Below are 27,935 nucleotides of genomic sequence, written 5' to 3'. Positions count from 1 at the left end.
TCAATTGCACTTCACACTGCCCTCTCTCACCTGGATAAGAGGGGAAATAACTATGTGAGAATGCTGTTCATAGACTACAGCACAGCGTTCAACACCATAGTCCCCTCCAAGGTCATCACCAAGTTAGGGACCCTGGGACTGAACACCTCCCTCTGCAACGGGATCCTGGACTTCCTGACGGGCCGGCCGCACTCCCACACAAAACCCACACATACACTACATACGCACACACACACACATAACACACATACGCATACTGACACAATACAAACACTCATACTTACATATTACACATGCACACGCACACTCACTCACTGCTGCTACTCTGTTCTTTATTTTACTCGTATTATTATATATCCTGATGCCTAGGATCAGCATCTACCCAGACCTGAGTGCCGAACTGCTAAAACAGAGGGCGACATACAATGGAGGTGAGATTCCATCTACGCAAGCTAAATCTGAGATGTGGCTTCATCCACCCGGCAAAACTAATCTTGACCTTCCAGAACACAACACACACGTTCTCCACTGACAAGGAAGCTCAAGACTTTTACAAGAAACACGTCAAACCCAACACACAAGGGGATGAGTTGACAGATGGAACCCTATTATGACTCGCTCAAAATTCAGGTACGTTATCCATGCACAATCACGCAGCCTAACCTATGGCTATGATGCTGCCCTCAGCATAAGACAATGATGAGGACACCCCCTCATGTGGGTACAAGGAACAGTATTACTATTATTGGTGAGTATTGGACGTTGTTATTATATTGCCTATGGTCCAGGATATTAACACAGTGATGACACCACACCAATTAATGAACAATGGACAATATATTGAGGTGTCACACGGACTGGGGCTAGAATTGTTTACAGCAAGGGTTTTCTGGGTGGGGAACTATCAATTGGTGAGTTTTCCTGTGGGTCTTGTTTTTTTTACACATCCATGGGCTTTGCAACACTAAATATAACAATTATATCATAATATAACATTCCTTTCTGAAAAACAATGGCAACACTAGCTATTCTCTATAGAATTTGAAAGGCCTAAATGGTCCTATCAAATGTTCCACTGTCTTGATATCCTAGCAAGAAACCATATTGATATAGCAATGCTTCAAAAAACACATCTGCTCCATTTGTACAAACTGGCTGCTTTTTCTTAAGCCCCAAACAAAACTAAAGGTGCAATCATAATGATACATAAGAAACTCAAAATCACCATCTTGGGTAAAGGTGAAGACCAAGAATGCAGAATCACTTTCCTTAAATGTAACCATAATGGAAAGAAAATTGCCTTCATTAATGTGTATGCTCCAAAATCAAATGATCCTACGTTTTTTGATTCTCTGAACAGCATATTGTTAGAATTAACTGAATTCCATCTGGTTATGAATACTATTTTGGACATGCGGGACAAATCTAATAAGACCAACTACAATCCACACGCAACCAAGGCTCTCCAACATATACTCTCTGATTACAACCTAATTTATGCCTGGCGAGCACACAGTCTAAAAGCAAAATAGTACACCTTCTACTCAAACAGGCATAAAACATTATTGAATTGATTTTATATTATTATCTACACCTCTATTTTCTAAAATTAATAAAATAGAAATTTGACATATGCGCTTGTCTAGTCACCACGCCTACTACTGCCAATTACACATTTCAGAATCTCTTAAAAGAGTGTTTCAACGTTTCATTACTACAAAATCCTACATTCTGTGATCAATTTGAAATGTAATTCATAATGATTAATAAAAATTCAGTCGATGACCCCCGAATTCTATTGGATGCCACCAAAGGTTTTATACAAATGTATACATCTGGGTTGAATAAATCACAATTAAAGAAGATATCAGAATTGGAAATGTTATTAACTTTATTAGAACGTTCTCAACAAACAGTTTTTTCAGACCAGGTACTGTAGCTATTACTCTTTCCAAAGTCAAGACAGAACTTAATTTATTGATAAGACAGAGAGCAGAATTTGCCATCCATCGAGTTAGAGTCAACCATTACTTCCATGGTAATCGTCCCAATCGTTTACTGGCCAACAAGCTACGCAGTAATGATCAATTAGCTGATATAGCAACTATTGTATCTGAAACAGGGGAATTACTGTCAGAACCCAAATTAATCCAAGATTCCCCCGCTTCTATTAAGAACTTTACATCTCTGATTGTAAATCCACACCAAGCCAGACTAAGTCATTTCTAAAAGAATTAAGAACTATTTTCTCAACAGAGGAAGCCACCTCGCTGGGAGCCCACATCGCTCTCAGTTAACTCAAAAGGGCATTGAATAGCATTAATAAATAAAGGCAAATCACCTGGATGGGATGGTATTCCTCCTGAGGTCTATTTAAAATGTTGGAATCAATTAGGTCCACCTTTGCTCGAAGTGATTAATACAGCCGTTCACAAAGGTTCATTTGTGAGAGATGTGAATACAGCACTAATTTCGCTTTTATTAAAAAAGGTAAGGATGCCACCCAGTGTTCTAACTATTGCACCCTATCTTTGATAAACACAGATATTAAACTGTTTTCCAAAATGTTGTCATCCCGTCTCGAGACTTACCCAAATTGGTCCACATGGACCAAAGTGGGTTTGTTGAAAAACGTTTTTCCTTGGATAACCTCCGTTGACTATTACATATCCTAAATGCTTCATCAGAAACAACAGCTCCTTGGGCAGAAAAAGCTTTTGATAGACTATAATGCTCATATCTCTGGTCTGTCTTAGAACATCTGGAAATTGGCTCCAATTCCATTAATATTATTAAAATACGATATGCCAACCCCTCAGCCATAGTTATAACAGGCAATATCTGCTCTGCTCCGCTCTGTTCAATAGAAGCAGCAGACAAGGCGATCCGATTTCTCCTTTGCTATTTTTATTATCCATGGAACCCCTAATCTCGGTTACCCAGAAGTAAAATTCTTGTGAAAGTCGTCACTTCCCATGTAACTTTTGGGAGGAATGACATTAATAATTGTGATTTCCATTGTGTGAAGGAAGGAAGTGAAGTCTCCTTCCTCGCAAAAGGAAACTCTCAGCCAAATCCCTCCCTTACGCTAATTTCACAAAGAGTAACAAAGAGACCAAAAATAACCCTGAAGGAGCTGCAAAGCTCCACAGTGGAGATTGGAGTATCTGTCCATAGGACCACTTTAAGCCGTACACTCCACAGAGCTGGGCTTTACGGAAGAGTGGCCAGAAAAAGCCATTGCTTAAAGAAAAAAATAAGCAAACACGTTTGGTGTTCGCCAAAAGGCATGTGGGAGACTCCCCAAACATATGGAAGAAGGTACTCTGGTCAGATGAGACTAAAATTGAGCTTTTTGGCCATCAAGGAAAACGCTATGTCTGGCGCAACCCCAACACCTCTCATCACCCCGAGAACACCATCCCCACAGTGAAGCATGGTGGTGGCAGCATCATGCTGTGAGGATGTTTTTCATCGGCAGGGACTGGGAAACTGGTCAGAATTGAAGGCATGATGGATGACGCAAAACACAGGGAAATTCTTGAGGGTAACCTGTTTCAGTCATCCAGTGAATAGTTATGCACGTTCAAGTTCAGTTTTCTTGTCTTATTTCTTGTTTCACAAAAAATATATTTTGCATCTTCAAAGTGGTAGGCATGTTGTGTAAATCAAATGATACAAACCCCCAAAAAATCCATTTTAATTCCAGGTTGTAAGGCAACAAAATAGGAAAAATGCCAAGGGGTGTGAATACTTTCGCAAGCAACCTGTAGATGTTCCAAAGGTCTGCATCAGTGGCTTGTAGGCTATGTGTGGAAGCCAGGAGATGCTAAATGTGTTTATGTAAATTAAAGTTCAATAACCGTGAGACCGACAGTTATTTGCTTGTCAATCACCGGCTGACGAAATTTCGAATCAGCCCTAGTCTGCACTCTGGTATTCCGTCTGGCCAAGTGGCCTTGTGATTGTTAAAGGGATACTTCAGGATTTTGGCAATGAGGCCCCTTATCTACTTCCCCAGAGTCAGATGAACTCATGGATACCATTTTTATGTTTCTGCGTGCAATTTGAAGGAAGTTGCTAACTAGTGCTAGCGCCATTGCTAACTACCATTAGCGCAATGACTGGAAGTCTATAGGTATCTGATGCTACCCATCCTTGCGCTAACGCTAGTTAGCATTGGCTCGCGAAACTACCTCTAACTTCCTTCATACTGGACACAGAGACATGCACATTTTATCCACGAGCATCTAACTTTTTTTGCTCACGTCGGCCACGGAGAGCGAGATCACACATTAATCCGGAAAAACATGGGCTTTCACGCAAGGCACAGTGTTATATTATTCGAAGTGAGAATAAAAGGCATTTAGCTTGTTTGGGAGTTCTGCATCGCTGGGCAACTCATGGCTGGGTTTCCTTTTGTAATCTGTTATCGTCTGCAAACTCTGCCACATAATAGGATTACACCTTCCTCCTATATTGTCCTTTTGCATGTTTGATGTCTCGTCGGAGGTCGTAGTGGGCTTTCTTGTATGCATCTATGTCCGTGTCCCTTTCCTTGTAAGCGGTAGCTCTAGCCTTTAGCCCAGTGTGGATATTGCCTGTAATCCATGTTTTTTGGTTTGAATATGTTCTTATAGTCACTGTGGGGACGACATTGTCTATGCACTTATTGATGAAGCCTGTTGTGGTAAACTCCTCAATGCTATCGGATGAATCATGGAACATATCCCAGTCTGTATTAGCAAAACAGTCTTGTAGACTCGCATCTGCTTCATTTGACCACTTCCGTATTGAGCACATCACTAGTGCTTCCTGTTTGAGCTTTTCTTTGTAAACAGGAAGCAGGAGAATGGAGTCATGGTCAGATGTGCCGAAGGGATGGCCTTGTATGCATTTCTGTGGGTAGAATAAAATTGGTCTAGAGTTTTAGAATAGGAGACATGTTGGTAGAGGTGAGGTAGGACAGTTTTAAGTCTCCCCACGTTAAAGTCTCCACCCACCAGCAACACTGCCTCTGGGAGAGTGGTTTCTTGTTTTTTTTTATGGCCCCATACAGTTTGTTGAGTGCCAGAGTTGTGTTGGCTTGTGGAGGGATGTAGACAGCCGTGATAATTACGGATGAAAACTCTCTTGATAGATAAAAAGGTCTGCAGCTTACCATGAGGTATTCTATATCAGGTGAGCAAAAGCTCAATTTTCAGTCATGTTTCTTACCTCATTAACTAGCTAGCAAAGAACCTGCTAACTTTACCAGTATATCCACACATTTGGGGGCACAGAAAGGAAAAGGGATAGCTTCTTCAGTAGATCAATAATCATAGCAATGACTGAATGACAGATCTCTTGCAGGTTGTCATCACAAACGTGACACTCTTAAAGAGACAGTGTACAATTTTCAATGTAATGCATCTCGGTAGGTAAATTGTCCTTTTATATAATGTAGAAACCTAATATTCCATAAATGAGGTATTTGTATCAACATTTTAGCTTTTTATAATAAACAAATGTATTTATAGGGTTACATATTTGTTTATAGTGCACAACATGTACTTCAGAAGTAGCTGGAATTCAAATAGGCTATATCTCAATCAATTTTCTAACATATTGTTTTCTTGTGCTTGAAAATGTTGAAGTTGAAAAATGTAAATGTAGAGCCGTGTGTGTGTGTGTGTGTGTGTGTGTGTGTGTGTGTGTGTGTGTGTGTGTGTGTGTGTGTGTAGAGCTACGGAAGGCAGAGGACAACAAGAGTGAGGTGTCTCAGGACGAGTCGTGCTCGGACACAGAGGAGCTGGTAGACGAGCCCCATAACAGTGATGTGGAGGTTGGGGAGGAGGACGGCACACAGAATGAGCATGAAGATGACGACATGGTCAGAGTGTGTGTGTGTTTGTGCGTGCGAGAATGTGTGCGCAAAGCCTGTATGGATGTGGGTGTGTGCGTGCATGTGCAAGCATATTTGCAGGGGTGGGGGTTAGTGTGTGTGTGTGGCCGTGCGTACGTGCGTGAAGGCAGTATGGATGTGGGCGGAGGTATTTGAGGTCACATATGACATTTGTGTGTGTTTTGGCTTTAGCACAGTATTGTACTGGCGTCACTCGCTGTCTGAATGAATGTTTGCTCAACCATAAGTTCTATTGCATGATATTACATTCAATTCCCTCAGTAGGCACTTACATTTCTCCTCACGTCTTTTCCTAGGAAAACAACCACCTATCAGAAATGGACTCCATCCTGCAATAAAAGGCAAGTTGTTCTGAATGTCGAAGTGAAGCAAAGAAACTTTCGATTTTCACTCATGACTTGTAATGTGCATGGCCACCGGGCATTTGTATGAGACAAAATATGTCCGAACAAAACTACTCTGATGCACATTCACAGCTGTGCTATTGAAAGACAGCCTGGTCCAAACAGCATGGCAGCTAGTCAAACATTATATAAATTCTGGTAAAGTGCTTTATTGACTTGAATGTAGGAACATGAATAAATGCTAGCGCACTCACATGGATAACATCTGGGCTTTGCTAGCCAACTAGAAAGAGTAAAGAGTAAACAATTAAGGTCTTCTTTGAAAAGGTGGGTGAGCAATAATACTTAGAAAAATATGCAGAAAACCAGCCACCACTTTTATTTATCGACCCAAAATAATATATTGAGTAGATATAGGGACTTGTCTTGTCCATCCAAAAGCCTTTTTCTTGGTATATTTAGTATCACAATATTCAGTGAAATGTAGACTATGCTTGCAGATTTCAATCTGTTTTGTTTCTCTGAAAATTCTGTAGATAATGTATGGATACATACAGTGGGGAGAACAAGTATTTGATACACTGCCGATTTTGCAGGTTTTCCTACTTACAAAGCATGTAGAGGTCTGTAATTTTTATCATAGGTACACTTCAACTGTGAGAGCCGGAATCAAAAACAAAAATCCAGAAAAACACATTGTATGATTTTTAAGTAATTAATTTGCATTTTATTGCATGACATAAGTATTTGATCACCTACCAACCAGTAAGAATTCCGGCTCTCACAGACCTGTTAGTTTTTCTTTAAGAAGCCCTCCTGTTCTCCACTCATTACCTGTATTAACTGCACCTGTTTGAACTCGTTACCTGTATAAAAGACACCTGTCCACACACTCAATCAAACAGACTCCAACCTCTCCACAATGGCCAAGACCAGAGAGCTGTGTAAGGATATCAGGGATAAAATTGTAGACCTGCACAAGGCTGGGATGGGCTACAGGACAATAGGCAAGCAGCTTGGTGAGAAGGCAACAACTGTTGGCGCAATTATTAGAAAATGGAAGAAGTTCAAGATGACGGTCAATCACGCTCGGTCTGGGGCTCCGTGCAAGATCTCACCTCGTGGGGCATCAATGATCATGAGGAAGGTGAGGAATCAGCCCAGAACTACACAGCAGGACCTGGTCAATGACCTGAAGAGAGCTGGGACCACAGTCTCAAAGAAAACCATTAGTAACACACTACGCCATCATGGATTAAAATCCTGCAGCGCACGCAAGGTCCCCCTGCTCAAGCCAGCGCATGTCCAGGCCCGTCTGAAGTTTGCCAATGACCATCTGGATGATCCAGAGGAGGAATGGGAGAAGGTCATGTGGTCTGATGAGACAAAAATAGAGCTTTTTGGTCTAAACTACACTCGCTGTGTTTGGAGGAAGAAGAAGGATGAGTACAACCCCAAGAACACCATCCCAACCGTGAAGCATGGAGGTGGAAACCTCATTCTTTGGGGATGCTTTTCTGCAAAGGGGACAGGACAACTGCACCGTATTGAGGGGAGGATGGATGGGGCAATGTATCGCGAGATCTTGGCCAACAACCTCCTTCCCTCAGTAAGAGCATTGAAGATGGGTCGTGGCTGGGTCTTCCAGCATGACAACGACCCGAAACACACAGCCAGGGCAACTAAGGAGTGGCTCCATAAGAAGCATCTCAAGGTCCTGGAGTGGCCTAGCCAGTCTCCAGACCTGAACCCAATAGAAAATCTTTGGACGGAGCTGAAAGTCCGTATTGCCCAGCGACAGCCCCGAAACCTGAAGGATCTGGAGAAGGTCTGTATGGAGGAGTGGGCCAAAATCCCTGCTGCAGTGTGTGCAAACCTGGTCAAGACATACAGGAAAGGTATGATCTCTGTAATTGCAAACAAAGGTTTCTGTACCAAATATTAAGTTCTGCTTTTCTGATGTATCAAATACTTACTACAATAATAAAATGCAAATTAATTACTTAAAAATCATACAATGTGATTTTCTGGATTTTTTTTTTTTACCTATGATAAAAATTACAGACCTCTAAATGCTTCGTAAGTAGGAAAACCTAAAAAATCGGCAGTGAATCAAATACTTGTTCTCCCCACTGTACATCAAAATCCACCAAAACTCGAAATGACTCACTTGAAAACCTGTTATGCAACAGGACTGACCATCCAAGATTCAAGATCAAATTGACCAAATCCCCCATTTACTGTAGTAAATGTTAAAAACAACAAATCTGTCTTACTTGGCTCTAAGCTACAATGTCAGTTACAGATATCTAGTGGGAAATTGCTCACATTAAACTTGACCCAGGCGGGAAAGTTATCAAAATTAGGGAAATTATCCCGATTGTTTTCTCTAATATGGTGTTCGAGGTTAAAAGGCTCAACTTCTCTTGCGTTTCGACCTCCTCAGCCACTGTGATATTGCAAGGCTTTCAGAAGACAAACACGCCACAGTGTCAGGAATCTGTTTCTGATTCCACTGTGATCACATTTCCCAATTTCTCCTCTGAGCAAACACAGAGTGAGGCCCAGGAGACCCAACCCAAATGAACACAGCGCCGGACACCAATTTCCCCGGTTCGTCACGCTGCCTCCCCGACAGACACGTGTTTATTTATTGATCTATAAGTTGACGCTGACAGAGAGTGTTTGTGTTGGAGCCGACGGCTCCCATACTGAATCGGGCTCATGAGGAAGGTTGTTTTCATACAGTAGGCTGCAGATATTCACATCTGACCCTACATTGAAATAAAATGAGAACACACACTCAGCGGACAGTAAACCCATCTAGTACCAGGTCGGATCCCCCTTTGCCTCCAGAACAGCCTGAATTTTTTGGGGCATGGAAACGTTGCTCAATTGGTATCAATGGACCTAACTTGTGCCAAGAAAACAGTACCCCCACCAGCCTGTACCATTGACACCAGGCAGGATAGGGCCATGGACTCTTTGGCTGGTTACGCCAAATCCTGACTCTGCTATCAGCATGACGCAACAGGAACCGGGATTCGTCGAACCAGGCAATGTTATTCCACTCCTGAATTGTCCAGTGTAGGTGATCGCGTGCCCACTGGAGACGCTTCTTCTTGTTTTTAACTGATAGGTGTGGAGACCCGGTGTGGTCGTCTGCTGCAATAGCCCATCCGTGACAAGAACTGACGAGTTGTGCGTTCCGATATGCCGATCTGCACACCACCGTTGTACTGCGCCATTATTTGCCTGTTTGTGGTCCGCCTGTTAGCTTGCACGATTCTTGCTATTCTCCTTCGACCTCTCATCAACAAGCTACAACAGGACTACTGCTGACTGGATGTTTTTTGTTTGTCGCACCATTCTTGGTAAACCCTAGACACTGTCGTGTGTGAAAAGCCCAGGAGGCCGGCCATTTCTGAGATACTGAAACCGGCGCACCTGGCACTGACGATCATACCACGCTCATAGTCGCTTAGGTCACTTGTTTTGCCCATTCTAACACTCAATCAAACAGTAACTGAATGCCGGAATGCCTGTCTGCAAGCCACAGCCACATGACTCACTGTCTGTAGGAGCTAACCATTTTGTGAATGGGGTGGTGTACCTAATAAACTGGCCACTGAGTGTATATCATCTCTACACTCTTAGAAAAAAAGTTCCAAAAGGGTGCTTCGGCTGTCCCCATAGAATAACCCTTTTGGGTTCCATGTGGAAGCCTCCTTGGAAAGGGTTCTACATGGAACCCAAAAGGGTTTTACCTGGAACTAAAAAGGGTTCTTCAAAGGGTTATCTTATGGGGACAGCCGAAGAACCCTTTTAGGTTCTGGATAGCACCTTTATTTCTAAAAGTGTATGTGAGCCACAGCACTGCTGGCTTTCATCCTTACTCTCTAATCAGGGACTGAGTGAATGGACTGAAATCAATAGAAATCAAAATCTTTGATGCAGAGTGCAACTGAGAACTTTGAATTGTCAAGAGGTGTAAAACAAGCTTTCCCTCTGTCACCATACCTATTTATTATGGCTATTGAACTGTTAGCTTTAAAAATCAGATCTAATGTTAACAATAAGGGGCAAAAAATGAAGGGATTAGAGACAAAATATCAATGTATGCCGATGATTCAAGTTTTCTCTTGAGTCCTCAATCTTCAAACTTGAAGGGCCTCATTGAGGACCTGGAAAATGCCTCCAGTTTCTCTCAACTAAAACCTAACTATGATAAGTGTACTACTATATTACGGATTGGGTCTCTAAAAGATTCAAGCTTTAAATTGCCATGTGGTCTCCCGATTAAATGGGCAGATGGTGAAGTCGATGTGCTTGGTGTACATTATCCCAGAAAAGTTTAGCGATCTTACAACTGTTAACCTTTATCGAAAACTAGTTAGAATCTTGAAACCTTGGAGAGGGAAACACCTATCCATTTACGGGAAGATGACCCTGATTCATTCTCTAGTGATATCGCAGTTTACATATTTATTGATGACTCAACTGACTCCAGGAGAATGCTTTTGCAAATCATGCGTGCAAAAAATATATCACTTTTTTGGAATGGCAAACAAGATAAAGTTAAACAAGCATATTTATAAACTCAGCAAAAAAAGAAACGTCCTCCCACTGTCAACTGCGTTTATTTTCAGGAAACTTAACATGTCTAAATGTTTGTATGAACATAACAAGGTTCAACAACTGAGACATAAACTGAACAAGTTCCACAGACATGTGACTAACAGAAATGGAATAACGTGTCCCTGAACAAAGGGGGAGGGGCAAAATCAAAAGTAACAGTCAGTATCTGGTGTGGCCACTAGCTGCATTAAGTACTGCAGTGCATCTCCTCCTCATGGACTGAACCAGATTTGCCAGTTTTTGCTGTGAGATATTACCCCACTCTTCCACCTAGGCACCTGCAAGTTCCCGGACATTTCTGGGGGGAATGGCCCTAGCCCTCACCCTCCGATCCAACAGGTCCCAGACGTGCTCAATGGGATTGAGATCTGGGCTCTTCGCTGGCCATGGCAGAACACTGATATTCCTGTCTTGCAGGAAATCACGCACAGAACGAACAATATGGCTGGTGGCATTGTCATGCTGGAGGGTCATGTCAGGATGAGCCTGCAGGTAGGGTACCACATTAGGGAGGAGGATGTCTTCCCTGTAATGCACAGCGTTGAGTTTGCCTGCAATGACAACAAGCTCAGTCCAATGATGCTGTGACACACCGCCCCAGACCATGACGGACCCTCCACCTCCAAATCTATCCCGCTCCAGAGTACAGGCCTTGGTGTAACGCTCATTCCTTCGACGATAAACGCGAATACGACCATCACCCCTGGTGAGACAAAACCGTGACTCGTAAGTGAAGAGCACTTTTTGCCAGTCCTGTCTGGTCCAGCGACGGTGGGTTTGTGCCAATAGGCGACGTTATAATAAAAATAATATGCCATTTAGCAGACGCTTTTATCCAAAGCGACTTACAGTCATGCGTGCATACATTTTTTTGTGTATGGGTGGTCCCGGGGATCGAACCCACTACTTTGGCGTTACAAGCGCCGTGCTCTACCAGCTGAGCTACAGAGGACGTAGTTGCCTATGGGCCATTGGAACACAGGACTGATGGTTGCTGATAATGGGCCTCTGTACGCCTATGTAGATATTCCATTAAAAATCAGAAGTTTCCAGCTACAATAGCCATTTACAACATTAACAATGTCTACACTGTATTTCTGATCTATTTGATGTTATTTTAATGGACAAAAAAAATGCTTTTCTTTCGAAAACAAGGACATTTCTAGTGACACTAAACTACAGTACCAGTCAAAAGTTTGGACACACCTACTCATTCAAGGGTTTTTCTTTATTTTTACTATTTTCTACATTGTAGAATAAAAGTGAAGACATCAACACTATGAAATAACACATATGGAATCATGTAGTAAGCAAAAAAGTGTTTTATATTTGAGATTCTTCAAATAGCCACCCTTTGCCTTGATGACAGCTTTGCACACTCTTGGCATTCTCTCAACCAGCTTCACCTGGAATGCTTTTCCAACAGTCTTGAAGGAGTTCCCACATATGCTGAGCACTTGTTGGCTGCTTTTCCTTCATTCTGCGGTCCGACTCATCCCAAACCATCTCAATTGGGTGGATGTCGGGGGAATGTGGAGGCCAGGTCATCTGATGCAGCACTCAATCACTCTCCTTCTTGGTCAAATAGCCCTTACACAGTTTGGAGGTGTGTTGGGTCATTGTCCTGTTGAAAAACAAATGATAGTCCCACTAAGCCCAAACCAGATGGGATGGCGTATCACTGCAGAATGCTGTGGTAGCCATGCTGGTTAAGTGTGCCTTGAATTCTAAATAAATCACAGAAAGTGTCACCAGCAAAGCACCCCACCAACATAACACCTCCTCCGTGCTTTATGGTGGGAAATACACATGCGGAGATCATCCACTGCGTCTCACAAAATCGGCGGTTGGAACCAAAAATCTCCAATTTGGTCTAAGGTCCATTGCTCATGTTTCTTGGCCCAAGCAAGTCTCTTCTTCTTATTGGTTCCTTTAGTAGTGGTTTCTTTGTAGCAATTCGAACATGAAGGCCGGATTCACGCAGTCTCCTCTGAACAGTTGATGTTGAGATGTGTCTGTTACTTGAACTCAGTGATGCATTTATTTGGGCTGCAATTTCTGAGGCTGGTAACTCTAATGAACTTATCCTCTGCAGCAGAGGTAACTCTGGGTCTTCCTTTCCTGTGGCGGTCCTCATGAGAGCCAGTTTCATCTTGATGGTTTTTGCGACTGCACTTTAATAAATAAAAAAATCCGGATTGACTGACCTGTCGGTTCTCTTTGCGTATTTGAGCTGTTCTTGCCATAATATGTACATGTCACAACACAACTGATTGGCTCAAATGTATTAAGAAGGAAAAAATGTCCACAAATTAACTTTTAAGAAGGCACACCTGTTACTTGAAATGCATTCCAGGTGACTACCTCATGAAGCTGGTTGAGAGAATGCCAAGAGTGTGCAAAGATGTCAAGGCAAAGGGTGGCTATTTACAGAATCTCAAATATAAAATATATTTTGATTTTTTTAACACTTTTTTGGTTACTACATTTTGATGTCTTGAATATTATTCTTCAATGTAAAAAATTGTAAAAATAAAGAAAAACCCTTGAATGAGTAGGTGTGTCCAAACTTTTGACTGGTAGTGTATTTACAGTGCAATCGGAAAGTATTCAGACCCTTTGACTTTTTCCACATTTTGTTACGTTACAGCCTTATTCTAAAATTGATTAAATTGATTTGTTTTTTCTCATCAATCTACACACAATACCCCATAACGGCAAAGCAAAAACTGTTTTTTAGAAATTTTAGCAAATTTTTTGGCACACCTGTATTTGGGGTGTTTCTCCCATTCTTCTCTGCAGATCCTCTCAAGTGCTGTCAGTTTGGATGGAGAGCGTCACTACACAGCTATTTTCAGGTCTCTTCAGAGATGTTCGATCGGATTCAAGTCCAGGCTCCGGCTGGGCCACTCAATGACATTCAGGGTCTTGTCTCGAAGCCACTCCTGCGTTGTCTTGGCTGTGTGCTTAGGGTCATTGTCCTGTTTGAAGGTAAACCTTCGCCCCAGTCTGAGGTCCAGAGCGCTCAGGACCTTAATCAATGATCTCTCTGTACTTTGCTCCGTTCATATTTCCCTCGATCCTGACTAGTCTCTCAGTCCCTGTCGCTGAAAGACATCCCCACAGCATGATGCTGCCACCACCATATTTCACTGTAGGGATGGTGCCAGGGAATCTTGTTTCTCATGGTCTGAGAGTCTTTAGGTGCCTTTTGGCAAACTCCAAGCGAGCTGTCATGTGCCTTTTACTGAGGAGTGGCTTCCATCTGGCCACTCTACCATAAAGGCCTGATTGGTGGAGTGCTGCAGAGATGGTTGTCCTTCTGGAAGAGTTCCACAGAGGAACTCTGGTGCTCTGTCAGAGTGACCATCCGTTTCTTGGTCACCGCCCTTCTCCCCCGATTGCTCAGTTTGGCCGGGCGGCCAGTTCTAGGAAGAGTCTTGGTGGTTCCAAACTTCTTCTATTTAAGAATGGTGGAGGCCACTGTGTTCTTGGGGACCTTCAATGCTGCAGAAATGTTTTGGTACCCTTCCACAGATCTGTGCCTCGACACAGATCCTGTCTCAGAGCTCTACGAACAATTCCTTCGACCTCATGGCTTGTTTTTTGCTCCGACATGCACTGTAAACTGTGGGACCTTATATAGATGTAACGACAGACGCTGGGAAGACGAGAAGCAAGTACAGTGAATATTTAATATAAACAGACATGAAACAAAAGACGGACAGCATCTGGACGGGGAAACATAACGACATTAATGCTGACACGGGGATCAATCATAGGAACAGACAGATATAGGGGAGGTAATTAAGCCGTGATGAAGTTCAGGTGAGTCCAATGAAGCGCTGATGCGTGTAACGATGGTGACAGGTGTGCGTAATGATGGGCTCACCTGATCGCCTTCGAGCGCCAGGGAGGCGGAGCGGGAGCAGGTGTGACAATAGACAGGTGTGTGCCTTTACAAATCATGTCCAATCAATTGAATTTACCACAGGTGGCCTCCAATCAAGTTGTAGAAACATCTCAAGGATTATCAATGGAAGCAGGATGCACCTGGGCTCAATTTCGAGTCTCATAGCAAAGGGTCTGAATACTTATGTAAATAAGGTATCGTTTTTTATACATTTGCAAACATTTCTATAAACCTGTTTTTGCTTTGTCATTATGGGGTTTGTGTGTAGATTGATGAGAAAAAAAAATCATCAATTTTAGAATAAGGCTGTTAAGTAACAAAATGTGGAAAAAGTCAAGGAGTCTGAATACTTTCCGAATGGACTGTGTATATATATATATATACACTGAACAAAAATATAAATGCAACATGCAACAATTTCAAAGACTTTACTGAGTTACAGTTCATATAAGGAAATCAGTGAATTCAAATACATTCCCTAGGCCCTAATCTATGGATTTCACTGACTGGGCAGGGACGCAGCCATGGGTGGGCCTGGAACAGCATAGGCCCACCCACTTGGGAGCCAGGCCCACCCAATGGGGAGCCAGGCCCAGCCAATCAGAATGAGTTTTTCCCCACAAAACGGCTTTATTACAGACAGAAATACTCCTCAGCACAATACATTATTTATCATTTGTTCCTATTGGGTACAAAATCATCTGAAACACAACCAAAACAAACAGCAAATGCATCAAACAAATTTGTAGTCACACGTTTGATGTAGTTATTGTGTGCTATGACTATGGGACTTTTACTACTTTAATACACATATAATTGAATTTGTCCCAATACTTTTGGTCCCTATAATGTGGAGACTATGTACAAAAAGTGCTATAATTTGTAAATGGTTCACCCGATATGGATGAAAATACCCTCAAATTAAAGCTGATAGTCTGCACTTGTATCATTTGAAATCCAAAGTGCCCCCAAAGTGTCCCCCCACCCCAAAAACAAAAAAAACAACCCAATCCCAATACTTTTGGCGCTAACTATTTCTGTAAGCAGTAGAAGTATTATTGTCTGTTCGTTTACTCCAATATATACAGTACCAGTCAAAAGTTTGGACACACCTACTCATTCAAGGGTTTTTCTTAATTTGTACTATTTTCTACATCATAGAATAATAGTGAAGACATCAAAACTATGAAATAACACATATGGAATCATGTAGTAACCAAAAAAGTGTTAAACAAATCAAAAAATATATTTTATATTTGAGTTTCTTCAAAGTAGCCACCCTTTGCCTTGATGACAGCTTTGCACACTCTTGGCATTCTCTCAACCAGCTTCATGAGGTAGTCACCTGGAATACATTTCAATTAACAGGTATGCCTTGTTAAAGGTTAATTTGTGGAATTTCTTAATGTGTCTTTGTGAGACGCAGAGTAGGTGAACAGATGATCTCCGCATGTGTAGTTCCCACCATGAAGCATGGAGGAGGAGGTGTGATGCTTTGCTGGTGACTCTGTCTGTGATTTATTTAGAATTCAAGGCACACTTAACCAGCATGGCTACCACAGCATTCTGCAGTGATACGCCATCCCATCTGGTTTGGGCTCAGTGGGACTATCATTTGTTTTTCAACAGGACTGTGTAAGGGCTATTTTACCAAGATGGAGAGTGATGGAGTGCTGCATCAGATGACCTGGCCTCCACAATCACCCGACCTCTAACCAATTGAGATGGTTTGGGATGAGTTGGACCTCAGAGTGAAGGAAAAGCAGCCAATAAGTGCTCAGCATATGTGGGAACTCCTTCAAGACTATTTTATATTTGAGATTCTGTAAATAGCCACCCTTTGCCTTGACATCTTTGCACACTCTTGGCATTCTCTCAACCAGCTTCATGAGGTAGTCACCTGGAATGCATTTAAAGTAACAGGTGTGCCTTCTTAAAAGTTAATTTGTGGAAATGTTTTCCTTCTTAATACATTTGAGCCAATCAGTTGTGTTGTGACATGTACATATTATGGCAAGAACAGCTCAAATACGCAAAGAGAACCGACAGGTCAGTCAATCCGGAACATTTTAAGAACTTAAAACGTTTATTCAAGTGCAGTCGCAAAAACCATCAAGATGAAACTGGCTCTCATGAGGACCGCCACAGGAAAGGAAGACCCAGAGTTACCTCTGCTGCAGAGGATAAGTTCATTAGAGTTACCAGCCTCAGAAATTGCAGCCCAAATAAATGCATCAATGAGTTCAAGTAACAGACACATCTCAACATCAACTGTTCAGAGGAGACTGCGTGAATCAGGCCTTCATGTTCGAATTGCTACAAAGAAACCACTACTAAAGGAACCAATAAGAAGAAGAGACTTGCTTGGGCCAAGAAACATGAGCAATGGACCTTAGACCAAATTGGAGATTTTTGGTTCCAACAGCCGATTTTGTGAGACGCAGTGGATGATCTCCACATGTGTATTTCCCACCATAAAGCACGGAGGAGGTGTTATGTTGGTGGGGTGCTTTGCTGGTGACACTTTCTGTGATTTATTTAGAATTCAAGGCACACTTAACCAGCATGGCTACCACAGCATTCTGCAGTGATACGCCATCCCATCTGGTTTGGGCTTAGTGGGACTATCATTTGTTTTTCAACAGGACAATGACCCAACACACCTCCAGGCTGTGTAAGGGCTATTTGACCAAGAAGGAGAGTGATTGAGTGCTGCATCAGATGACCTGGCCTCCACATTCCCCCGACATCCACCCAATTGAGATGGTTTGGGATGAGTCGGACCGCAGAATGAAGGAAAAGCAGCCAACAAGTGCTCAGCATATGTGGGAACTCCTTCAAGACTGTTGGAAAAGCATTCCAGGTGAAGCTGGTTGAGAGAATGCCAAGAGTGTGCAAAGCTGTCATCAAGGCAAAGGGTGGCTACTTTGAAGAATCTCAAATATAAAAAATATTTTGATTTTTGAAAACACTTTTTTGGTTACTACATCCTGTATATATTGTATATATTTGTATTAACCCTACAAGCCCCAGAATCAGCAGTGACTGGCCGGTGATGGGCATGCCCCCAGACCATACCTAAATTATTAATGCACTGTCGGAATTTTCCCTCTTTTGTTTGTCTCTGAAGTAAGGGGGAAATATTTCATGTTTGCTATTCAGCTTTAAAAGCAATTGAGGGAAAATAAAAACCACATGTGAGGATTGACAGTAATCCAGCCAAGAGGTTTTTCTTTTTTGGGTCTTAGCATGCTCTGGTGCTCTCCCTGTTCGCAGACACATCTTAATACTGATTTCCTTTTCTTGTCCAGTCAGCGGGGAGAGAAAAAAAGATTGTCAACTGGAAACTGTTTTAGTACCACAGACTCCACAGGAAGACACTCAAACCATAGGGTGCCGTCAAAACCCGCAACACCGGCCACAGATGAGACTGACAGACTTACAGCTCCACTGTTAAGCAGAGAGGGGGAGCCGCTCCCTTCAAACTGAGATCTCACAGAAAGCCACTACACCTCCAAATGACACCACCGGACAATTAATACAGGAATCAAGGACCTGTGAAATTGTTCTATAACCATGGGGTTCCCACTCGTCCAGAACGAACAGAACATTTAAAACTGAGGAATGCTACTAGCGAAAGAAATAAATTAAGTTTTTCTACTGTATGGTACAGAACCATCAAATCACTCCTTGTCCAGTCTCCATCCTACCCCTGTTCTTCTTTCCTCAGTATTTTGTGTTTTCACAATGTTTCTGTTGTCTTATTTATATGCTGATCTTAAATAGATCCAACTGTTATTTTTAATGACTGTGTATATTCCTCTGCTTGCATTTTCAAGGCTGCAAGAGATCTTTACAGATGTAAATAAACTACGTGAACTTGTGACTTGGACTTATGCTTTCACTGCAGGTGCACATATCCTTTCGAAAATCTCTGCAGAACTGCAGAGCCTGGAAGGGTTTTCATGAAACAGGGTGAGAGAGTAAAGCAAGCTAACTTCCATTAAAACAAATAATTACCAACATTTCTGGTCTGTGAGCTTGCCACTGGGTTAATTCAAGTTAACAGGTCAGTAGTATTCCAAGCAGGCAAAATGTGGCACAGAACGTCTTAATGACATAACTTTCTGGTTGTAAACCATTTTTCTGGGATATTATACAACCAGATTACAACCAACTGGTCTCTGTTACAACCAGGTAAAGACTTTTCATGTTTACGCAAGTCGTTAATGATCTTGCTTAAGAAATATCAAAGTGTCTTGGCTGTGTCTGTTTAATATCAAGATGAAAGTTCTGGCTTTTTCACCTGAACAAGACCAAACTCACCTTGCCTGAACAGGATTTGCGGAACAAAAACTATTTGGGACGATGGGGAACAGGTTGACATGAATAAAGAACAGATGGAATGCCATTTTGACAGCAAGTAAGTAAGTAAACACTAGTTAAGGCTGCTATTTGATTTATCAAGCTCTATTTAGGAATGTTCAATGAGAAATTGTTTTAAACATTTTAGTCATTTTAGCAGATGCTGTTATCCAGAGCGACTTACAGTTAGTGAGTGCATGCATTTTTTTTCCATACTTAATGCTTTATTAGGGGTTCAGAACAAAGCTGTGAAACATTGTTATTCTGAATTATTCCGTATTTTTTTTGACATGGTCAAATAACTTAAGCATAGATTGGAAACTTTTTGCTAATTTGGAAAACAGAAACTAGATGCCATGAGTAACTTGGTTAAAATGAATGGCACCGATTCGCCTATAAACTGTTATAAGCAGTCTCACGTAAACCCTCATATCTGTCGCCCCGTTTCAAGACATTAAAAACGTTGTATGTAGGTGTCTTTCCTCATGCTGATCAAATTTTCCGCAAGGACCTATAAGGTCCGTCAGGATAGATTTTCCTCCATCTTGAACATTTTGAAAATCCTTTGAAAAACCTATTCTCATTAACCATAAGTCCAAATTTGGTATGTAGGCCCATCGTACGTCTTAACTTGGTTTGAGAAAAGCTAAGGGATTGGTCAAAAGAAGAGTTATTGACAAATCAAAAATCGGATTTTACGTGTCCATTTAAACCACTGTAAATCCATTCCACAGTGGCATATCAACTTGAAACTTGTCATTGCTATCATGGATGTCCCTAAGATGACCCACACTGAATTTGATTTTTGATATCTCAAAAAACAAGGAAACTATAACAACTAATTATTTTCATAGGCCCCTTCAGTGTTGTGATGCGGAGGTATTTGAGGTCACATATGACATTTGTGTGTGTTTTGGCTTTAGCACAGTATTGTACTGGCGTCACTCGCTGTCTGAATGAATGTTTGCTCAACCATAAGTTCTATTGCATGATATTACATTCAATTCCCTCAGTAGCCACCTATCAGAAATGGACTCCATCCTGCAATAAAAGGCAAGTTGTTCTGAATGTCGAAATACTCAAGTGAAGCAAAGAAACTTTCGATTGTCACTCATGACTTGTAATGTGCATGGCCACCGGGCATTTGTATGAGACAAAATATGTCCGAACAAAACTACTCTGATGCTTATTCACAGCTGTGCTATTGAAAGACAGCCTGGTCCAAACAGCATGGCAGCTAGTCAAACATTATATAAATTCTGGTAAAGTGCTTTATTGACTTGAATGTAGGAACATGAATAAATACTAGCGCACTCACATGGATAACATCTGGGCTTTTCTAGCTAACTAGAAAGAGTAAAGAGTAAACAATTAAGGTCTTCTTTGAAAAGGTGGGTGAGCAATAATAATTAGAAAAATATGCAGAAAATCAGCCACCACTTATTTATCGACCCAAAATAATATATTGAGTTCATATAGGGACTTGTCTTGTCCATCCAAAATCCTTTTTCTTGGTATATTTTGAAGACCAACTGTGAGTACCATTAATGAATATTGTAGCACAATATTCAGTGAAATGTATACTATGCTTGCAGATTTAAATCAGTTTTGTTTCTCTGAGAATTCTGTAGATAATGTATGGATACGTACATCAAAATCCACCAAAACTCAAAATGACTCACTTGAAAACCTGTTATGCAACAGGACTGACCATCCAAGATTCAAGATCAAATTGACCAAATCCCCCATTTACTGTAGTAAATGTTAAAAACAACAAATCTGTCTTACTTGGCTCTAAGCTACAATGTCAGTTACAGATATCTAGTGAGAAATTGCTCACATTAAACTTGACCCAGGCGGGAAAGTTATCAAAATTAGGGAAATTATCCCGATTGTTTTCTCTAATATGGCGTTCAAGGTTAAAAGGCTCAACTTCACTTGCGTTTCGACCTCCTCAGCCACTGTGATATTGCAAGGCTTTCAGAAGACAAACACGCCACAGTGTCAGGAATCTGTTTCTGATTCCACTGTGATCACATTTCCCAATTTCTCCTCTGAGCAAACACAGAGTGAGGCCCAGGAGACCCAAGCCAAATGAACACAGCGCCGGACACCAATTTCCCCGGTTCGTCACGCTGCCTCCCCGACAGACACGTGTTTATTTATTGATCTATAAGTTGACGCTGACAGAGAGTGTTTGGGTTGGAGCCAACGGCTCCCACACTGAATCGGGCTCATGAGGAAGGTTGTTTTCATTCAGTAGGCTGCAGATATTCACATCTGACCCTACATTGAAATAAAATGAGAACACACACTCAGTGGACAGTAAACCCATCTAGTACCAGGTCGGATCCCCCTTTGCCTCCAGAACAGCCTGACTTCTTGTTTTTAACTGATAGGTGTGGAGACCCGGTGTGGTCGTTTGCAATAGCCCATCCGTGACAAGAACTGACGAGTTGTGTGTTCCGATATGCCGTTCTGCACACCACCGTTGTACTGCGCCATTATTTGCCTGTTTGTGGTCCGCCTGTTAGCTTGCACGATTCTTGCTATTCTCCTTCGACCTCTCATCAACAAGCTACAACAGGACTACTGCTGACTGGATGTTTTTTGTTTGTCGCACCATTCTTGGTAAACCCTAGACACTGTCGTGTGTGAAAAGCCCAGGAGGCCTGCCATTTCTGAGATACTGAAACCGGCGCACCTGGCACTGACGATCATATCACGCTCATAGTCGCTTAGGTTACTCATTTTGCCCATTCTAACACTCAATCGAACAGTAACTGAATGCCTGAATGCCTGTCTGCAAGCCACAGCCACATGATTCACTGTCTGTAGGAGCTAACCATTTTGTGAATGGGGTGGTGTACCTAATAAACTGGTCACTGAGTGTATATAATCTCTACACTCTTAGAAAAAAAAGTTCCAAAGGGGTGCTTCGGCTGTTCCCATAGAATAACCCTTTTTGGTTCCAGGTAGGACCCTTTTGGGTTCCATATGGAAGCCTCCTTGGAAAGGGTTCTACATGGAACCCAAAAGGGTTTTACCTGGAACCAAAAAGGGTTCTTCAAAGGGTTCTCTTATGGGGACAGCCGAAGAACCCTTTTAGGTTCTGGATAGCACCTTTATTTCTAAAAGTGTATGTGAGCCACAGCACTACTGGTTTTCATCCTTACTCTCTAATCAGGGACTGAGTGAATGGACTGAAATCAATCGAAATCAAAATCTTTGAGGCGGAGTGCAACTGAGAACTTTGAATTGTCAAGAGGTGTAAAACAAGCTTTCCCTCTGTCACCATACCTATGTATTATGGCTATTTAACTGTTAGCTTTAAAAATCTGATCTAATGTTAACAATAAGGGGCAAAAAATGAAGGGATTAGAGACAAAATTATCAATGTATGCCGATGATTCAAGTTTTCTCTTGAGTCCTCAATCTTCAACCTTGAAGGGCCTCATTGAGGACCTGGAAAATGTCTCCAGTTTCTCTCAACTAAAACCTAACTATGATAAGTGTACTACTATATTACGGATTGGGTCTCTAAAAGATTCAAACTTTAAATTGCCATGTGGTCTCCCGATTAAATGGGCAGATGGTGAAGTCGATGTGCTTGGTGTACATTATCCCAGAAAAGTTTAGCGATCTTACAACTATTAACTTTTATCGAAAACTAGTTAGAATCTTGAAACCTTGGAGAGGGAAACACCTATCAATTTACGGGAAGATTACACTGATTCATTCTCTAGTGATATCGCAGTTTACATATTTATTGATGACTCAACTGACTCCAGGAGAATGCTTTTGCAAATCATGCGTGCAAAAAATATATCACTTTTTTGGAATGGCAAACAAGATAAAGTTAAACAAGCATATTTATAAACTCAGCAAAAAAAGAAACGTCCTCCCACTGTCAACTGCGTTTATTTTCAGGAAACTTAACATGTCTAAATTTTTGTATGAACATAACAAGGTTCAACAACTGAGACATAAACTGAACAAGTTCCACAGACATGTGACTAACAGAAATGGAATAACGTGTCCCTGAACAAAGGGGGGGGGGGGGCAAAATCAAAAGTAACAGTCAGTATCTGGTGTGGCCACTAGCTGCATTAAGTACTGCAGTGCATCTCCTCCTCATGGACTGAACCAGATTTGCCAGTTCTTGCTGTGAGATATTAACCCACTCTTCCACCTGCAAGTTCCCGGACACTACTGGGGGGAATGGCCCTAGCCCTCACCCTCCGAACCAACAGGTCCCAGACGTGCTCAATGGGATTGAGATCCGGGCTCTTCGCTGGCCATGGCAGAACACTGATATTCCTGTCTTGCAGGAAATCACGCACAGAACGAGCAGTATGGCTGGTGGCATTGTCATGCTGGAGGGTCATGTCAGGATGAGCCTGCAGGTAGGGTACCACATTAGGGAGGAGGATGTCTTCCCTGTAACGCACAGCGTTGAGTTTGCCTGCAATGACATCAAGCTCAGTCTGATGATGCTGTGACACACCGCCCCAGACCATGACAGACCCTCCACCTCCAAATCGATCCCGCTCCAGAGTACAGGCCTTGGTGTAACGCTCATTCCTTCGACGATAAACGCGAATACGACCATCACCCCTGGTGAGACAAAACCGTGACTCGTAAGCGAAGAGCACTTTTTACCAGTCCTGTCTGGTCCAGCGACGGTGGGTTTGTGCCAATAGGCGACATTGTTGCCTATGGGCCATTGGAACACAGGACTGATGGTTGCTGATAATGGGCCTCTGTACGCCTATGTAAATATTCCATTTAAAATCAGCCGTTTCTGTCACGGTCGTCTATGTCGTCCAAGTATGACCAAGGCGCAGCGTGTCCAAGAAACATGACTTTATTAAATAAACGTTATCGAACTACAAACAAAAGACGACTCAATGAAGTCCACGGTACACTGACCAAAAGGAACAAAAACCCACAACTCCCACAGGAAAACATACAGCTAAATATGGCTCCCAATCAGAGATAACGAGCCGACAGCTGACACTCGTTACCTCCGATTGGGAGTCATTGACCAAACCTAGAAATTAACCCCACAGGACTGCAAACATAGAAAATCACCCAAATACCCAACAAAACAAAATACACCCTGGCTCAAATACAAAAGTCCCGGAGCCAGAGTGTCACAGTACCCCCCCCTAAAGGTGCGCACTCCGGGCGCACCAGCATACAGTCTAGGGGAGGGTCTGGGTGGGCGTCTGTCCACGGTGGCGGTTCTGGCCCTGGTCGTGGTCCCCACCCCACCTTAGTCACTATCCGCTTCCGTAGCCTCCTCCACATGACCACCCCCCAACTAAACCCCACTGGATTAAGGGGCGGCACCGGACTAACGGGCAGCACCGGACAAAGGGGCAGCACCGGACTAAGGGGCAGTACCAGGATAAGGGGCAGCACCGGGCTAAGGGACAGCGCCGGACTCAATGGCGGATCCTGGCTGGCTGGCTCTGGCGGATCCTGGCTGGACGGCTCTGGCGGATCCTGGCTGGACGGCTCATGGCTGGCTGAAGGATCTGGCTGCTCATGGCTGGCTGACGGATCTGGCTGCTCATGGCTGGCTGACGGATCTGGCTGCTCATGGCTGGCCGACGGATCTGGCTGCTCATGGCTGGCCGACGGATCTGGCTGCTCATGGCTGGCTGAAGGATCTGGCTGCTCATGGCTGGCTGACGGATCTGGCTGCTCATTGCCGGCTAACGGATCTGGCTGCTCATGGCTGGCGGAAGGCTCTGGCTGATCCTGTCTGGCGGAAGGCTCTGGCTGATCCGGTCTGGCGGAAGGCTCTGGCTGATCCTGTCTGGCAGAAGGCTCTAGCGGCTCCGGTCTGGCGGACGGCTCTGAAGGCTCATGGCAGACGGGCGGCTTAAGCGCCTTTGGGCAGACGGGCAGTTCAGGCCCCGTTGGGCAGACGGCAGACTCTGGCCGTCTGAGGCGCACCGTAGGCCTGGTGCGTGGTGCCGGAACTGGAGGTACCGGGCTGAGGACACGCCTCTCAGGGCTAGTGCGGGGAGAAGCAACAGGGCATGCTGGACCCTGGGGACGCACATAAGGCCTAGTGCGGAGAGCCGGAACAGGGCATGCTGGACCCTGGGGACGCACATAAGGCCTAGTGCGGGGAGAAGCAACAGGGCATGCTGGACCCTGGGGACGCACATAAGGCCTAGTGCGGAGAGCCGGAACAGGGCATGCTGGACCCTGGGGACGCACATAAGGCCTAGTGCGGAGAGCAGCAACAGGACGCACAGGACTCGGGGAACACACAGGAGGCTTGGTGCGTGGTGTAGGCACTGGTGGTACTGGGCTGGAGCGGAGAGGTGGCGCCGGAAATACCGGACCGTGCAGGCTTACTGGCCCCCTTGAGCACTGAGCCTGCCCAACCTTACCCGGGTTGATGCTCCCCGTCGCCCGACCAGTACGGGGAGGTGGAATAACCCGCACCGGCCTATGTGGGCGAACCGGGAACACCATGCGTAAGGCTGGTGCCATGTACGCCGGCCCGAGAAGACGCACTGGTAGCCGGATGCGTTGGGCCGGCTTCATGACGTCTGGCTCAACGCTCACTCTAACCCGGCCGATACGTGGAGCTGGAATGTACCGAACCGGGCTATGCCTGCGTACAGGAGACACCATGCGCTCTACTGCGTAACACGGTGTCTGCCCGTACTCTCGCTCTCCACGGTAAGTCCAGGGAGTAGGCGCAGGTCTCCTACCTGACTTCGCCACACTCCCTTTAAGCCCCCCCCCAAGAAATTTTTGGGTAGTACCCACGGGCTTCCAGCCTCGACTCCGTGCTGCCTCCTCATACCACCTCCTCTCGGCTTTAGCTGCCTCCAGCTCTTCACGAGGGCGGCGATAGTCTCCCGGTTGTGCCCAAGGACCCTTTCCAGCCAGTATCTCCTCCCATGTCCAAGAATCCTTTGGAGCTGGGTCCTGTTGCCGCTTGACACGCTGCTTGGTCCTCTTATGGTGGGTTTTTCTGTCACGGTCGTCTATGTCGTCCAAGTATGACCAAGGCGCAGCGTGTCCAAGAAACATGACTTTATTAAATAAACGTTATCGAACTACAAACAAAAGACGACTCAATGAAGTCCACGGTACACTGACCAAAAGGAACAAAAACCCACAACTCCCACAGGAAAACATACAGCTAAATATGGCTCCCAATCAGAGATAACGAGCCGACAGCTGACACTCGTTACCTCCGATTGGGAGTCATTGACCAAACCTAGAAATTAACCCCACAGGACTGCAAACATAGAAAATCACCCAAATACCCAACAAAACAAAATACACCCTGGCTCAAATACAAAAGTCCCGGAGCCAGAGTGTCACAGTTTCCAGCTACAATAGCCATTTACAACATTAACAATGTCTACACTGTATTTCTGATCTATTTGATGTTATTTTAATGGACAAAAAAAATTAATTTCTTTCGAAAACAAGGACATTTCTAAGTGACCCTAAACTACAGTACCAGTAAAAATTTGGACACACCTACTCATTCAAGGGTTTTTCTTTATTTTTACTATTTTCTACATTGTAGAATAATAGTGAAGATATCAAAACTATGAAATAACACATATGGAATCATGTAGTAAGCAAAAAAGTGTTTTATATTTGAGATTCTTCAAAGAGACACCGTTTGCCTTGATAACAGCTTTGCACACCTGTTATGCTTTTCCAACAGTCTTGAAGGAGTTCCCACATATGCTGAGCACTTGTTTGCTGCTTTTCCTTCATTCTGCGGTCCGACTCATCCCAAACCATCTCATCTGTGTGGATGTCGGGGAATGTGGAGGCTAGGTCATCTGATGTAGCACTCAATCACTCTCCTTCTTGGTCAAATAGCCCTTACACAGCCTGGAGGTGTGTTGGGTCATTGTCCTGTTGAAAAACAAATGATAGTCCCACTAAGCCCAAACCAGATGGGATGGCGTATCACTGCAGAATGCTGTGGTAGCCATGCTGGTTAAGTGTGCCATGAATTCTAAATAAATGAAAGAAAGTGTCACCAGCAAAGCACCCCAACACCATAACACCTCCTCCTCCGTGCTTTATGGTGGGAAATAAAAAATGCGGAGACCATCCATCACCCACACTGCGTCTCACAAAAACGGCGGTTGGAACCAAAAATCTCCAATTTGGTCTAAGGTCCATTGCTCATGTTTCTTGGCCCAAGCAAGTCTCTTCTTCTTATTGGTTCCTTTAGTATTGGTTTCTTTGTAGCAATTCGAACATGAAGGCCTGATTCACGCAGTCTCCTCTGAACAGTTGATGTTGAGATGTGTCTGTTACTTGAACTCAGTGATGCATTTATTTGGGCTGTAATTTCTGAGGCTGGTAACTCTAATGAACTTATCCTCTGCAGCAGAGGTAACTCTGGGTCTTCCTTTCCTGTGGCGGTCCTCATGAGAGCCAGTTTCATCTTGATGGTTTTTGCGACTGCACTTGAAGAAACTTTTAAAGTTCTTTAAATTTTCCGGATTGACTTGCTCCGTTCATCTTTCCCTCGATCCTGACTAGTCTCTCAGTCCCTGTTGCTGAAAGACATTCCCACAGAATGATTGTCAGAAGCTGATGTGGATGCGGTGTTGGAGTCAGGCGCAGGACACAGAAGCTTAGTTCGAAAACGACTTTAATGTCAAAAAGACAAATACAAAATAACGGGCCTCAAAACACAGGAGGCGAGCGATTACGCAGACAGTGCGTAAAACACTAACAACTAGAAAACAATAATATA

General features: G+C 43.5%; 1 protein-coding gene across 2 annotated transcripts in view; it reads left to right on the top strand.

The window, feature by feature from the left end:
- Positions 1-18,686, top strand: part of raly (RALY heterogeneous nuclear ribonucleoprotein) — a 163,752-nt gene extending 145,066 nt beyond the window's left edge. For both annotated transcript variants that reach the window (XM_084173560.1, XM_084173559.1), the window contains 3 exons: positions 5,724-5,872; positions 6,202-6,246; positions 18,112-18,686. In XM_084173560.1, the coding sequence (XP_084029686.1) occupies positions 5,724-5,872; positions 6,202-6,243 (191 nt within the window). In that variant the 3' untranslated portion in view covers positions 6,244-6,246; positions 18,112-18,686. The remainder of the gene's footprint in view (positions 1-5,723; positions 5,873-6,201; positions 6,247-18,111) is intronic.
- Positions 18,687-27,935: the final 9,249 nt, after the last annotated feature.

This window comes from Coregonus lavaretus (genome assembly GCF_964263955.1).
Source record: "Coregonus lavaretus genome assembly, chromosome: 12".
Classification (NCBI taxonomy): Eukaryota; Metazoa; Chordata; class Actinopteri; order Salmoniformes; family Salmonidae; genus Coregonus; species Coregonus lavaretus.
Note: the sequence above shows the minus strand (reverse complement) of the source record. Positions and strands in the feature narration are given on the sequence as shown.